At 31.9% G+C, this 15,190-nt stretch overlaps 1 protein-coding gene across 1 annotated transcript in view; it reads left to right on the forward strand.

The window, feature by feature from the left end:
• Nucleotides 1–11,591, forward strand: part of LOC114338515 (macrophage mannose receptor 1-like) — a 251,803-nt gene extending 240,212 nt beyond the window's left edge. The window contains exon 10 of the mRNA XM_050658802.1: nt 11,216–11,591. Coding sequence (XP_050514759.1) covers nt 11,216–11,535 — 320 coding nt within the window. The 3' untranslated portion in view covers nt 11,536–11,591. The remainder of the gene's footprint in view (nt 1–11,215) is intronic.
• Nucleotides 11,592–15,190: the final 3,599 nt, after the last annotated feature.

Consider the following 15,190-nt stretch of genomic DNA (forward strand, 5'->3'; position numbering starts at 1 on the left):
TCGAGCGAGAATTCGGGACGCGATACATTTATTATATGAAAAGGAAATATCACTGCCCAAGTAGCAATTTTTCGACGCATTGGTTGTCAGTACAAACAAATGCACTGTATATAACGTTGCCCGAGAGCATTTTAAGTTGTTTCGGCCAACGTCCCCTATCCCGACTGACATTGCGATGTTACAACTTTAAGTAATACCTTTAGTTACACGGGCAACTAATTTATTACCATTGTGACAACTACATATCACAGTTCAGTTTTTTCAACAATCGCAACGACTTAAAAACGTTATAATGCTAAACTAATTTACGCCCTGGCCGACTCTGAAGTTGTCTGTCACGACCCTAGGTGTTGTTCTAGGTGTGTGACACCTTTGCTGCAACTTCAGAAGGAGAAAAAGAATTTACTTTATAACCTTATTTTTTTCTTATTATTATATGTTTTATTTTGCTGCAAATTTTCGATTTATTTAACAACCTGTTTGTTTGTTTTTTTAATAGCTGTTTTCCATTCCATTGTCCACTGTTTTATCAGTAGATTTGATAACCTTAATCTTTCAATCTTTGTATCAGCTTTGCTAGACGGGGTTGCCTGCTAGACGGGGTTGCCAGGTCAGTTTTTACTCTTTCAGTAGTTTTGCTTTCACAAAATCAGTAGATTCTTTTTAGGCCATGTAAATACAGTATACTTATACAGTAATCTGAATATCCGTCTTAACTGTCCAAGAGGAATTCCAAAAAATTGGAAACCTAATTATTCCAAAACAACAACTGGTAATTACCATTTTTTAGCTAAAATCTACAAAATCAAAAACTAAAATATACTTAATGATTTTTGGGATATATTTGGGATTTTTGATAATAAAAACAACAGCTAACTTAAGGGGATAGGCGCAAAATGTCGCCCATTGAAATGTTCAATGTATTTTAAATGTTTTCATTTTTTGCGAATCCTGAGAAAACTAATAAGTATTTTGAAAAATTTAAACGCAGAAGGAAAGATTACGTTATTACCGAGGACCGAAAGTCCCTGAAAACTTCTATAATGTTTATTTTAATAAGTTACAGGGATGAAAAAAAGACAAAATGTAGTGTCATTTTAATTCCAAATATCTCATTCAAAAGAAACGTTTTGGTTTTTCTAAATAATGCAGTCTTTCATTCTGCGTTTAAATTTTTCAAAAATACTTATTATAGTTTCCTCATGATTCGAAAAAAATGAATAGGTACATTTAACAACTAGAATATTTTGTCATCCACTAATTTTAACAGCTGCATGTCTGGATCAAATTCTTCAAACAATTGTTTCGCATTTAACATTAGAAACACGCGAACACAACATTTTGTGTTTTGCAAAGTTACATATGTTTAGATATTTTAGTTTTCCATCGTTAGCTTCTAATAGGCTCACCGAATGCCAGAACTCTTCAATAACACCTGAAATACTGCTTGCACTGTTACTTGAAATCTGCAAGTTTGTTACACAAGAATCCAGTTTCCAGTTTCATTTCTCTGTAATATTCATCATCTACGTCCTGAATCTTATTTTCGGTAATGACCTAATTATTCTGAATCTTATTTTCGGTCTTATTTTCGGATTGGGAAATTGTAACCAAATGTGTGAAAATTAATTTAGAAATGGGGTAAATACTATTAAAAAGCAAGTTTTCTTTTAGTCACAACAAAATATTGAAATATAACAAAAATCTGCTAAACAATATTACCTACTAGAATATTTTAAAAAATATCAAAAATCTACCAAAAAAGTAGAAATCTCCAAAATGTGGCAACGCTGTTAAGGAGAATGCTACACTTTTGACACTGGTCACATGACCTCTCTGTCACCCAATAAGAGGGTGCGTTCTAAAATGGTTGGAATAGTCAGCGCGGCCGGGCTTGGTTGGCGATTGGACTTCAAAGTTGTCTTTTCGGTCTAGGGTTGGTAATAAGGTATTTTTTTAGTAATAAGGTAATATTGTTTAATGCACCATTTTGGTTTTACTTGAGATTTTTGGGATGTAAAGAAAATGAAAATACAGAATATAAAAAATGATACCTTTTTCTGATACCTTTAAAAGCACCATCAATACATTAAATTTATACAGAACATCTTTAACATAAATTTTAACTTTTATATTAAAATTTGGATTTTTTTAAATTTGCATATTTTTTGTCAAAAATGTCGTAAAAAAGTAGCGCGTGTGTTTTTTAAAGGTGAAATATCCATATTTGACGGTAATCTGAGATGCGTTTATAAATTTTCAGATCAGGTAATTTTGTTTAAGTCTTTTATGTATTTATATAAATTTAAATACCTAATACGATGTCAAAATAGTTACCATTTTGGTTTTCGGATTCACCATACAGGTGTTAAAAATATAGGTAAAAAAACATAACTAGTCTGACTCCTTGAGCAACCATTGCACGCGCAGGTTCTTTTTATAGTCGCTTCAGTTGTCTTATGCAACGCTTACGAAACGATGTTGCTTCATAGGAGGTTGCCTAGGCAACGTCAAGACAACTCAAAAATCGTCCACCAAATTAGTGCAGAATAGGGTCGTCTTCTAGGCAATAACAACGTTGTAACAAAACGTTGCCACGCGGTAGACAACGTTGTCGCGTCGACAAATTGCTACTTGGGTGGATTTAATAAAATCATTGAGAATATAATATATTATAATGGTAGGGGAGCAAAGTATGCTAAATTTGCAGTCACTCGAGCGTTATGGGGACCTATTGGGTTGTGATTATTAGGTCGTAAAATCAAAAAAAGTTAAGTAAAATTTTCCATTTTAGTGGGCGCTTGCCATTTTTTAATTTAATTTTCCATTTCCAACAATTTTGTTGTTTTTTGGAATTATACCGCCATCTATCCATAATTCGAAAAAATGTCTCGAATAAAAGTTGCTTATTTTTACATAAAGAATCCAAATCTGCAATAAAAATTTGGGGGTCATATTTAAGATTTTAAAGTAACCCCCCACCCCGCCTCCGTGAGGGGTCGTGATTGGTGCCATTCGATATATTTTTTAAAAATATTTTGAAAGTGTAGTTTGCCGTTTTTCGATCTGATGTTCATTTTGCGAAATATTGCGGGGTTTGTATTTAAAATTTTAAATTTACCCCCACCCCTCTCCGCGGGGGTCATGTTTAGTACTATTCGATAGATTTTTAAAAAATATTGAAGACGTATTTTTAGTTTTTCCATCTGACGTTAATTTCGCGAAATATTCGCTTTTTTTGTGAAACTTTTTGACTCATCCATTTGCTTACGGCCCGATCAAATCGTCAGATTTTTGAAACGCTGTACTTAAACTGCCGTCAAACGGTCGTGCACTATAATGCCGTTAACAGCTATCTTAGTATCAATTTCTGATAAAGAATTTATTAATATTAGAAGATTTTCTTCTAAACGAAAAATGAAACAAAATGAAGTATGAAAACGAATTTTAATTATGGGTAATGATAAATACATACTAATTAAGTTAGTCTTTATTTATTGTAAAACCTATTGTAAACTAAGAAAAGAAATTAATCATAGAAATTTAATCCTTTCTTTGGAATGGAACCCTGGAATTATTTTGAAATGTTTTGGGGTTCCTTTTCTTTTTCTTTGGTAGTCCTATTGCTGTCAGGCCTAGTCCTTTTGGGCGGCCTCGTTTCTTTACTGCCACTGGCATTTTATGTGTCGACAAAGCAACATCGTTCACTTGAAGAGTTTGGTGAGTAATAGGATGTTCATTTTCTGGACTTGACTGTTTTATATTCCCCTACACGTTATCTACCCTACTTATCTCCTGACGAACCACCTCATCACACAGCTTATTTTCATTTTCAAATACAACTTCATCATTAATTTCAATCATAACTTGCGTGTCATTTTCATATACAACTTTTTCATTACTGTCAATAATGACTTGCGTGTTATTTTCGTCTGTAACATCTATAGGTGTAAGTAGAACAGCAGTGTCATTGGTCCACAGTGATTTGAGATTTTTTAATACATTAAACCTTTGCTCAAATAACATGCCCGTAAGTTGTGCAGCTAAATCTGCTAGTTCATTGCATAACAAAAGACATTTTTTTCTTCTTTGTGCATAGGAACTTGGTGGTCGATACCCTTGTGTGGTCAATGATATAGACATATCATTAGATCTACTTGATAACTCATATTCTGTCGATTCGTTTTCTTCAATCAAAGACGTTAATGTTCGTTGGTTATTTTTCAGGAGATAATCGTCAACTGGTGCATTAACTCACCACGTGTATATATGCTGAACTGCAACTGAAATCTAACGGCAGCCGAAGAATATGCCGTCAAACGCATCATATGAATGACGTCATAGCTGTTAACGGCATTATAGTGCAAGACACTACAGCTTAAGTACAGCGTTTTTGAAATATACACTATTTTGCATTTACTTAACTTACCTTATCTTAATCTGACAATTTCGAGTATTTTTAAAGATAGATTTTTTTTCGGGCCCCCCTTAACGAACTTGTACGAACCTGTGTTAAGAGCCAATATATAGTAGAAGTTCATCTGCAGGGTACCAGGTTTCTCCCCATATAATAATCTGACGCGCTCGAGTAACTGCAAAAATCCCCTCTTGGGCTCCCCTAACATAAAGTTAACATAGCTATGGTAAGATGTAAGGGAAAACTATCGCAACCTATTAAGTATGAAACCGGCATTAGACAAGGAGATTCGCTGAGCCCAGTAATATTTAATCTGATAATGGATGAAATCATAAAGAAAGTTAAAAAAGAAGTGGATATAGAATGGGAGAAAAGGAAATAAAGATAATCTGCTACGCCGACGATGCCATAATAACAGCCGAAAATGAAGATGACATACAAAGATTAATTAAAGAATTCGAAGACATGGCTCTCATACACAACATGGTGATCTCAACAGAGAAAACTAAATCGATAGTAGTATTAGCGGAACCGATACGATGTAAATTGGTCGTAAATAACAAAATAATAGAACAAATGAAGGAAACTGAATACTTGGGAATGAAACTTTCAAGCTACGGAAACGTGGCAGAAGAAGTACAAAAACAAGTGAACATGGCGAACAGAGCAGCAGGATGTCTCAACAACACAATCTGGAGAAACAAATACCTCACAACGGAAACGAAAACCATCATATTATACAAATCAACAATAAGACCGATAATGACGTATACAGCGGAAACAAGAGCAGATACGGCGAAAACACAAAGACTGCTGGAAACAGCAGAAATAAAAGTTGTAGTAAAGAAAAGAGAGACGTTTTCACAAACAATTTATTTTACCACTGACGACCCGTTTCGCTGTTTACAATTTGTACAGCATCATCAGTTCCGGTTAAAGTAAAATCAAATGCTTCAAACAACAAAAAACCAGAGTTAGTTAGGTGGTCTGGTTTAAATAAAATTTAATGATACAGCCAATATCAAAGTACATACATGAATACCCACATGTATGTGCGCATGGTGTACAATCCTCATACTCACAAACATGCACGCATTCATGTGCAGTGGCAAGCAAAACTATGTCAAGTATAAGATATATACTTACTTTCCGGTATAAGGGAAGAATGTAGTAGTATTCAATATCATACTTTTCTGTGCACTTTGCTAGAGGGATGGTTGGTGAAGGGAAAGATTTCAATGTAATATATTAACTAAACATCGGTGGGGTCTGAAGCGGTTTAGTAGGGAAATACGACATTAAACCGATAATCTAATTTGTTAGTTATATATAGTGATGTTAGTTTAATTTAATTATATATGGTAATGTTATTTTAATTATTAATGTAGCTTTTAATTATATATGATAGTTAGATGTTGTGCTGGGTGTGCGACTTTTAGAACAGATTGGTCGTTTATGTAATAGATGTGATCTGTTTGTAAATATTTATTTGCTATGTTTAAAAATTGAAGTTGAAGAAGAAATTGAACAATAGTAATTTGTTAAAACTTTTTCATATAAAAATATTAAAATTGTTTTAAATTTTTTTTTTAATAAGAAAAAGTTTTTTAATATTAAAAAGTTTTAACAAATTACTATTGTTCAATTTCTTCTTCAACTTCAATTTTTAAACATCGCAAATAAATATTCACAAACAGATCACATCTATTACATAAACGACCAATCTGTTCTAAAAGTCGCAGACCCAGCACAACATCTAACTATCATATATAATTAAAAGCTACATTAATAATTAAAATAACATCACCATATATAATTAAATTAAAATAACATCACTATATATAACTAACAAATTAGATTATCGGTTTAATGTCGTATTTCCCTACTAAACCCCTCAAGACCCCACCGATGTTTAATTAATATATTACATTGAAATCTCTCCCTTGACCAACCATCCCTCTAGCAAAATGCACAGAAAAGTATGATATTGAATACTACTACATTCTTCCCTTATACCGGAAAGTAAGTATATATCTTATACTTGACATAGTTTTGCTTGCCACTGCACATGAATGCGTGCATGTTTGTGAGTATGAGGATTGTACACCATGCGCACATACATGTGGGTATTCATGTAAATTCATGAACATATGAACATATTGGCTGTATCATTAAATTTTATTTAAACCAAACCACCTAACTAACTGTGGTTTTTTGTTGTTTGTAGCATTTGATTTTACTTTAACCGGACCTGATAATGCTGTACAAATTGTAAACAGCGAAACCGGTCTTCAGCGGTAAAATAAATTGTTTGTGAGAACGTCTCTCTTTTCTTTACTACAATAGTATGGACTCACACATGCAACACATTCATTATTAGAAATAAAAGTCTTACGAAAAATAACAAACCAAACTCTAAGAAACAGATTAAAAAGTAAGGAAATACGAGCGAGATGTGGTATAGAAGAAATAAACGGACACGCGCCAACTCGTAACTCTTAATGACAAATTTTTTCAAATCAAAATGCACACCGGACAATTCGTAACTTTTCTACTTCCTGACCCTCTCAACTCGCAACTTTATACAGGTGAATTCGAAACCATTGTTTACTTCTAATGTCCAGGTAGATAGGTTAAAAGGTAAGACATAAATTTGAACAGTAACGGATTAAGCCAACACGGGGCATATAGCATATCATGTAAGCGAATGGTTCTTGGTTTGCTCAAAAACATTGTTGTGTATTATATGTACCTATAAAAAAATAACAAAAATTGAAATCTCTTAATAAAATAATTGAAACAATATGATATGTATAGACCAGGGCGGATCTGTAAAAAAACGTCTATTTGCGGATGTGCGAGGTGGCATTCGGATTTTTGCAGATAAAGTTAGGTGACAACTTCAATAATAATATTAATTGACTTATACTTCTTCACAGATATGCCCGGAACATTAATAAAAAAATTAAAGTATTTAAAAATTTCGAAAAACATTGATTTTATCTACTTTCTTTGCTTATAACTTTAAAACGATTCATTTTTGAGCAAAGTCGTAGGGAAATAAAATAAAGATAATTGAATTTTGTATGATATAAGACTATTAAAAATGTCTTAAATTATTACCCTTCCTGTAAAATAGCAACAAATACAAAATAAGCGGGCAAAATAAGCCTCTTCAGTGTTTTTCAACAACTTTGGTTGCACTTAGAACCTTCGTAATTCACATAGAAAATCCTTATCATATACACTTAACTCGTCCACCAAATTTCATTAAAATCGACCTGATAGATTTTGCATAATAATTTTGAAATCTAAATTTTTTTAAAAAAGTTCAAATTTCTTAAAGACTTTCTGAACAAAAAGTAGACCATTTAGAAATTTGCTAATTTTTTTACATATAAAGAGGTACTCTACCTATCCAATACACTCTACATAATTAAAATCGGATTATCTAAGCGGCCTTAGCACTGTTTCAAAGTTATAAACAATTCTTTGGCATCCACGTTCACTCATTACGAAATATATTACAAGTATTTCAGCCATTTTACCAATATTTATTTCGACTTTCTCATGTAACTGGTCCAAGAGACAGTACATAAATTATGGATAACTTTTACACCACCTTCAAAGAGGGTAATTTATACAAGTACATACCTGGAACACTGGTAGTAGATTATCAACATCGTTAGTAATTACTTAGAAAAGAAAGTTACAAATTCACCGGTACTTGGTGGGTTACCGAATACTTATCTGCGCGCCAGAGTTACCAGTTGGCCTGTAATTAGGATGGGGCATTAAAATAGTTACGAATTCACCGGGGCCCAAATAAACATGTGGACCAAAAGAAGAAAAATAGAATGGAATCAACACATAGAAAGGATGACAGAAAATAGAATAGTACGGATAGCAAGAGACAAATCGCCAAATGGAAGAAGATCATTGGGACGACCGAGAGAAAGATGGTCGGACAATGTCAATTGAGGCTAAAAACCGAAGTAAAAGAGGCATTGAGCATATTTATAAAGTAGGAAGAAGAAGAAGAAGAAAATTCTGTGTATATTATAGTGTCGCATTTAGGGGGGTTGTGCGCCACTGGCGAGAACTGCCGTTCTCTAGGATGTTTTTGTTTTTCTCCAAGGTTTGGCATCTTACCTATTTGTTTTTTTTTATTGATTTCTAGTTCTCTTTGCACATTTTTTTATCCTATTTTTTTTGTCAAGATAGTTTACCACCTAATTAATTCTATGAATCTGCCTTTTATTATGAAGATTACTTTTATAGTAGTTATACTTCTGCCTAAGTATCTTTATATTTATAGCTTCAAATTTCAGCATATTCAAATCGAAGTAGGTAAATACTATATCTTTTTATTGAAAGGTTGATTGAAAATTATGCCCCTATTTCTTCTGTCCTGCTGTTGTGCTACTCGATCTACATAACAGTAGCTCAGGCAAAGTTTTTTACGTTTAGTAATTATATTACTAGAGAGCGGAATATATGCAACACAATTTCACCAAAATATGCGCATATATATGCATTACTTTGACTACAAATATGCAGGTATTTTTTCTAAATTTGTCTAAATATGCAAATGCATATTAAAAATAGTCAAAAATAAAACAATATATTAAATATAAACATTTATGTTTAAAAAATTCAACCTACATTTATGTTTAATACATATTTATTTTTCACATAAAAACAAATGAAATGACACACAAAAACTGATATTACAATTATTAAATTAAGAATCTAAATTATAGTATGAATTTGCAAATTTTGCCTTCTATCACTAAAAACGTATTTGGACACAGAAAAAGTTCGTTCTACATCTACTGATGTTATAGGACAATATTTTAATTTAGGCAGTAAACTAATTTGCCAAGTCGTAAGATCTTCAGAAAAGTTGAAAAATATTTCCTCAAACAATCGAAGCCCTCATTTTTTTCTAAAACATTTTTTAATTTATTTCTAATTGTAATCCCTGTATTTCCGGGAATTTTTTGACAATGAGCAGAAAAAGTGTTAACAAGATTAACCGAATCACTTAATTGTAAATTCCTTTGTTCTAATGACTTTATTAGATCTGGTAAAAAATGAAATGTGAAAATGAATGTAACTTACGATTTTGGAACAGGCCTTGCAAAATACTTTGTCTCCACTTAGCTTTAACTCGGGAAAACACTTTATCTAAGCACTTTTGTGAATGGTAGACATATTTAAATTTAATATATACCAATCACTTCAAAAACACTAAATACGATACAACGTTTACCTTAAACAAATGTTGGCCGGAAACTGACAAAATAAATATTAGACCCTTAAAAGCAGGTAGGTACCTACGACTTGCTACGCTAATAAAATAATATTTTTCTGGGAACACCCATAATTGTTAAATTCAGGTAGTAATGGGAAAGTCCAGATAGATAATAATGAGCTATAGATAGATAAATAACGAGCTCGTTCATATCGAAGTTATAAAATTCCAACTAAGAGAGGAAAATTTTAAACTTTTATATAATTTATTTTTAAAATATGCAAAATAAATCGTGTTTAGCTTAAATATGCAATGTTGTGTTTGTTGTCTGAAAACATGCAATATATGCATCTACAGCGTGTCTACTTAAGTTGGAAACATATGGGAAACTTTTTTATTATTAATTTTACGAAAAAAAATTATTCTTTATAAAAAGTTCTGCATGTCCCAAAACCTAAGATGCAATCATCAGATATCAAATTTTCTCAATATTATACGAGGTATGTCAAAAAATATGAATTTCGGTCAGGGTAAACTACCTTTATTTCTCTCAGTATCGAAAATTCTTATGATAAAAAGTTGTTTGGAATCAAAAACTAAGATCATATACGCAATTACATGCTTCTAATTGAAAAAAAAATTTTTTTCTCAAATTTATGGATACCCAACATCGTTTTTAATTATTACAAATATGATACCTCGTTTATTATTCATTTTACGAAAAAAAGTTATTCTTTATAAAAAGCTTTGCATGGTCTAAAATCTAAGACACAACCATGATATATCAACTTTTATTAATTTTATACGAGGTGTGTCAAAAAACATGAAATTCGCTCAAGATTATGGTACCTTTATATTTCACAATATTTCAATTAGAAGGATGTAATTGCATATTGAAACATAGTTTTTAATTCTAAACAACTTTTTTAATAACCGTTTTCAATATTGTGAAAAATAAAGGTACTTTACTCTTGAGTGAAATTCATATTTTTTTACATACCTCGTATAAAATTATTAAAATGTGATATCTGATGGTTCCATCTTTGGTCTTAGGACATACAGAGCTTTTTATAAAGAATACCTTTTTCCGTAGAAATAATAATAAAAGAGTTATCGTATGTGTAATAAATAAAAACGAAGTTAGTATCAATAAATTTGAGAAAAATTTGGAAAATATTTTCTTCCAATTAGAAGCATGTAATTGCATATTTGATCTTAGTTTTTATTTCCAAACAACTTTTCTTAATAAGAATTTTCAATATTGAGAGAAATAAAGGTATTTTCCTCTTGAACGAAGTTCATATTTTTTGACATACCTCGTATAATATTGACAAAATTGATATCTGATGATTGAATCTTAGGTTTTAGAGCATGCAGAACTTTTTATAAAGAATAACTTTTTTTCATAAAATGAATAACAAAAAAGTTTCCCATATGTTTCCAACTTAAGTAGACACGCTGTATATGCACTTTGCATATATTCCGCTCTCTAGTAATTACCTAGTGAATCAAATAATACAATAATTGATATTATATTTTAGCTCTACCTGGATCCTTCTGGACATCCGGTTACAAAGATAAGGAAAATAAATGGTTCTGGTTGAAAGGAGATCCCGTCGTATTCACAAACTGGAAAGTTGGGGAACCCAATAATGCTGGATCAAATGAGGAATGTCTCACTGTCCTTAAATCTGGCACTGGATCTTTATGGAACGATGTTCCTTGCGATATTAAATTGGTTCCGGTATGCGAAAAAGTCGTTACTGTTAAGAATGAAGGTCACGAAGGATCATGTTGCCGGGCTCCAGTGGTGAATGTTTTTGTTGATAAAGAAAGCTCTGATTACCCCTATCGGCTCTAAGATTTCCGTTCTGGTTTTCAACTTATATGAAATCTACTATGCACTTTTTAATTAAAGATTTTGAACTAAAATATTTGTTTCGCTTATCGGATCCCAGGCATATTTTCACCATTTACTAACAAGCTAATTTAAGCTAATAAAAAACGGCTCCGAACTCTTGGCATGAAGTCGGTAGCTTTCTTTGTATATGTCTACAATAACAACTAAAAAAGTTGTCAGATACCTCGATTATTCCAAGTCGTGATAAAATTAGGTGAAATTTATATTTTTATAGTAGAGGATTTTTATAGTAAAATAAATAATAAAAACAGTAAATATAATAAAACAGATATGAAGTGTCATCACCGCAACTGTCAAATAAATGTTACCAGTTTATTCTAAAATGTCACCTTCGTTTGATTACAGTTACAGTGTGTTCCGAACCAATCTGCTTCATAAAAACGCTTTATAATCCATTTACACAAATTAAAAAAAAAACATATTATTGTGTATTTCTTTAGGTTAACCTTAATAGAAATCGTCAAGTATTATTTCTACGCGTACATAATAAAATATGTCTAGTGGATGTAATGCCAATGTACTCGGCAAAATGATTCTAAAAAAGAACACACCTACCGCCTAAATATTTCGTGTTGGTACCATGTGACGTCACAGACTACGACGCGGATGACGTGTAACGGTTAGTAAATTAGACGAAGTATACGTACATGCTTTAAGTAAAAAAAGTTTGAGCTTTGAGACTTGAGTAAATTTAAAAAAAAAATCTCAAAAACGTAATTTTTTGAAAAATCTCAAAGTTTGACCCCTTATATCTCTAATGGGCACGGATGAAAAAAATTGAAATGTTAGCCCCCAGCAAGTAGAATAAGGAGTACAAATTTGGAGTTGCAGACTTACGTCATATAGGAGTTACAGGCATGAAAAAATGGTTAAAAATCAAAATGGTCAAAATTTGAGCGTTTGCGGACAGGGTAATTAAAATTCAAATAAACTGTCTAATGACATAAAAGTTAATCTATTTTCACCAGATTTCACAATGAATACAAATTTATACAGGGTGGGCCAAAGAAAAGAGTTCACCTTGATATTTGGCAGTTATTAGATTTTAAGGGATATTATAAACAGGTCGATTTTTATTTTAAATTACAATTTTTTTATATATATTTCATACGTCTCCATGGCGTGCCATCATCAGTGACGTCATCCACCTGGGCGTGATGACGTAATCGATTATTGTTTTAATGGTAATAGGGGTCGTATGGTATCTCATTTGAAAGAGTGTTCAATTCTCTGTTCAGTAGAATAAACAATAATATAATTATTTACACAGGGTGGTCAAAAATTAATTTTTGAATTAAATTAATCGACACAAAAAGTAGAATGCATATAATTTATTTAACTCAAAATACATTTTATTGCTGTCATAAAATAGAAAAAAAATTATTATTTGGCAAATAAACATTGCATTTCGCTTAAATTAAATGTTCAAACTGTCAAGAGGTAAGTGGGAGGCTGTTTGTAATTTAATTTAAGCGAAAAGAAATGTTTATTTGTGAAATAAACATTTTTTCTATTTTCTGATAGCAGTACAATGTATTTTTAGTTGCCACAAGACCCCTATTCCCATTTAAAAAAAACCATCGATTACGTCATCACGCTCTGATGGATGACGTCACGTAATATGAAATATATCCCAAAAAGTTGCAATATAATAAAAATAAAAATGGACCTATTTCAGCATTTCCTTAAAATCTAATAGGTAACTATTGCCAAATATCGAGGTGAACTCTTTTCTTTGACCCACCCTGTATAAATTTATATTCATTGTGAAATCTGGTGAAAATAGATTAATTTTTATTTTATTAGACAGATTATTATTTAAATTTTGACCATTTTGATTTTTGACCAATTTTCTGGCCTGTAACTCCTGTATGAAGTAAGTCTGCAACTTCAAATTTTTACTCCTTATTCTACTTACTAGAGGCTAACATTCAGCCAAATTTCAAATTTTTTCATCCGTGCCCGTCGGAGGTATAAGGGGTCAAACTTTAAGATTTTTCAAAAAATTACGTTTTTGAGATTTTTTTTGAAAAAATTTACTCAAATCGCAAAGCTCAAACTTTTTTTATTTTAAGTATGTACGTATGTCCTTTCCAGAAAAAAATTACAAACCAATATCGGCTTGCCTTATGCTGTTAAAAAAATGCTGAAAATAGAATTTTATCAGTTTGTAAACTGATTAGGTAAACCAATTCAAATTTGAGGTTAATTTAAGGCCTTAAGGGTAGTTTGAAATTAAATAATGCTATAGGCCGTGTTTTTAGAGCATACTTTTCTTAAAAGTTTGGTTTTTGATTTATTGTCCTAGGACAAACTTCAGAAAAAATATTGGCTAAAAAGCGAAGCCATGTTTTCGGTGAAAATGATCGACACGCTTTAACAAAAATGGCCGTCATCGGCAAACTAAACTTTTTAAAAATAAAAGGAATGCAATTTTGTACTTTCTATAGACTGAAGTTTGAAACGTAGAAAAATAAAAAATATTAAAAATAGTCAAGCAACCACCTTTGGACCACTTGGCTTGGATTTACCCTTTAATTTTAAACGGGTTTGAGCAAAGGTATTTACTCAGTATCTCCGCCATTTTCAACTTCTCGACAAAAAGTATACGAACTAAAATTGTTGAAAATGTGATTTTCTATAATTTCTTTTCTTACAACTTTTTTCGTGCGGTCGATATTTTTAGAGTTATGGGAAAATAATGACAGTTAAAGCATAATTATTGAATTATTTCGTGTATTATTAATTTTACGACAAAAAGGGAGCTCGGCATGCAAAGTCAAATGCTATCTCGACTGGGCTACGATGAAAAATATATATTTAGCATTGTCCTATAAATTGTGGGACACGTTGTCCTGGTCCTACTTTCAAAAGTTGTTAATACCACCAGACCATTTTTTTTATTAGTAACTGTGGGACAAAGGTATCACTTGATAGGTTAGTGTATTTTTCATCTAAATAAAACAATGTCCTACAAAAAAACAGGTATGTAGATATCGCTAGTCCGAGTCTGATAAGAATCAATAATAAACGAAATAATTCAATAATTATGCTCTAACTCTCATTATTTCCCCCCATAACTAATATCGACCGCACGATAAAAATTGTAATGAAAAAATTATAGAAAATCCCATTTTCAACAATTTTAGTTGTCATATTTTTTGTCGAGAAGTTGAGAGTGACGGAGATATTGAGCAAAAACCGTTCCCGTTTAAAATCAAAATGGCGGTTAACGAAACGGCGGAATTCAGTCGAGATTTTAAATATGCACTCCTATTGACCCTCCCTGAAGATTAGAAAAATAAAATTTGCGGCATCTCGGCATGCAAGGTTAGCAGAGCCGGATTGAAGGGGTGGTAGGCTGGGCCCCACATTCCGGGGGCCCCCACAAAGCCTCAAACGCAAAAAATATCAGCAAATTATTCACATAGAATTATTTTTGTTTTATACAAACACTTGTGCCGGCCACTCTCTAAATTTAGTTGCAAAAGCTGCAGCTGAGTGTTGTTCTGCTGCTACAGCATTATCTGATTTCTTAAGGCGCATTTAAATCAAAGCGAACACGAACGAACGAACGAAGGAACGAATTCGTAGG

Source organism: Diabrotica virgifera, chromosome 8, assembly GCF_917563875.1.
Source record: "Diabrotica virgifera virgifera chromosome 8, PGI_DIABVI_V3a".
In the NCBI taxonomy this organism is placed as follows: domain Eukaryota; kingdom Metazoa; phylum Arthropoda; class Insecta; order Coleoptera; family Chrysomelidae; genus Diabrotica; species Diabrotica virgifera.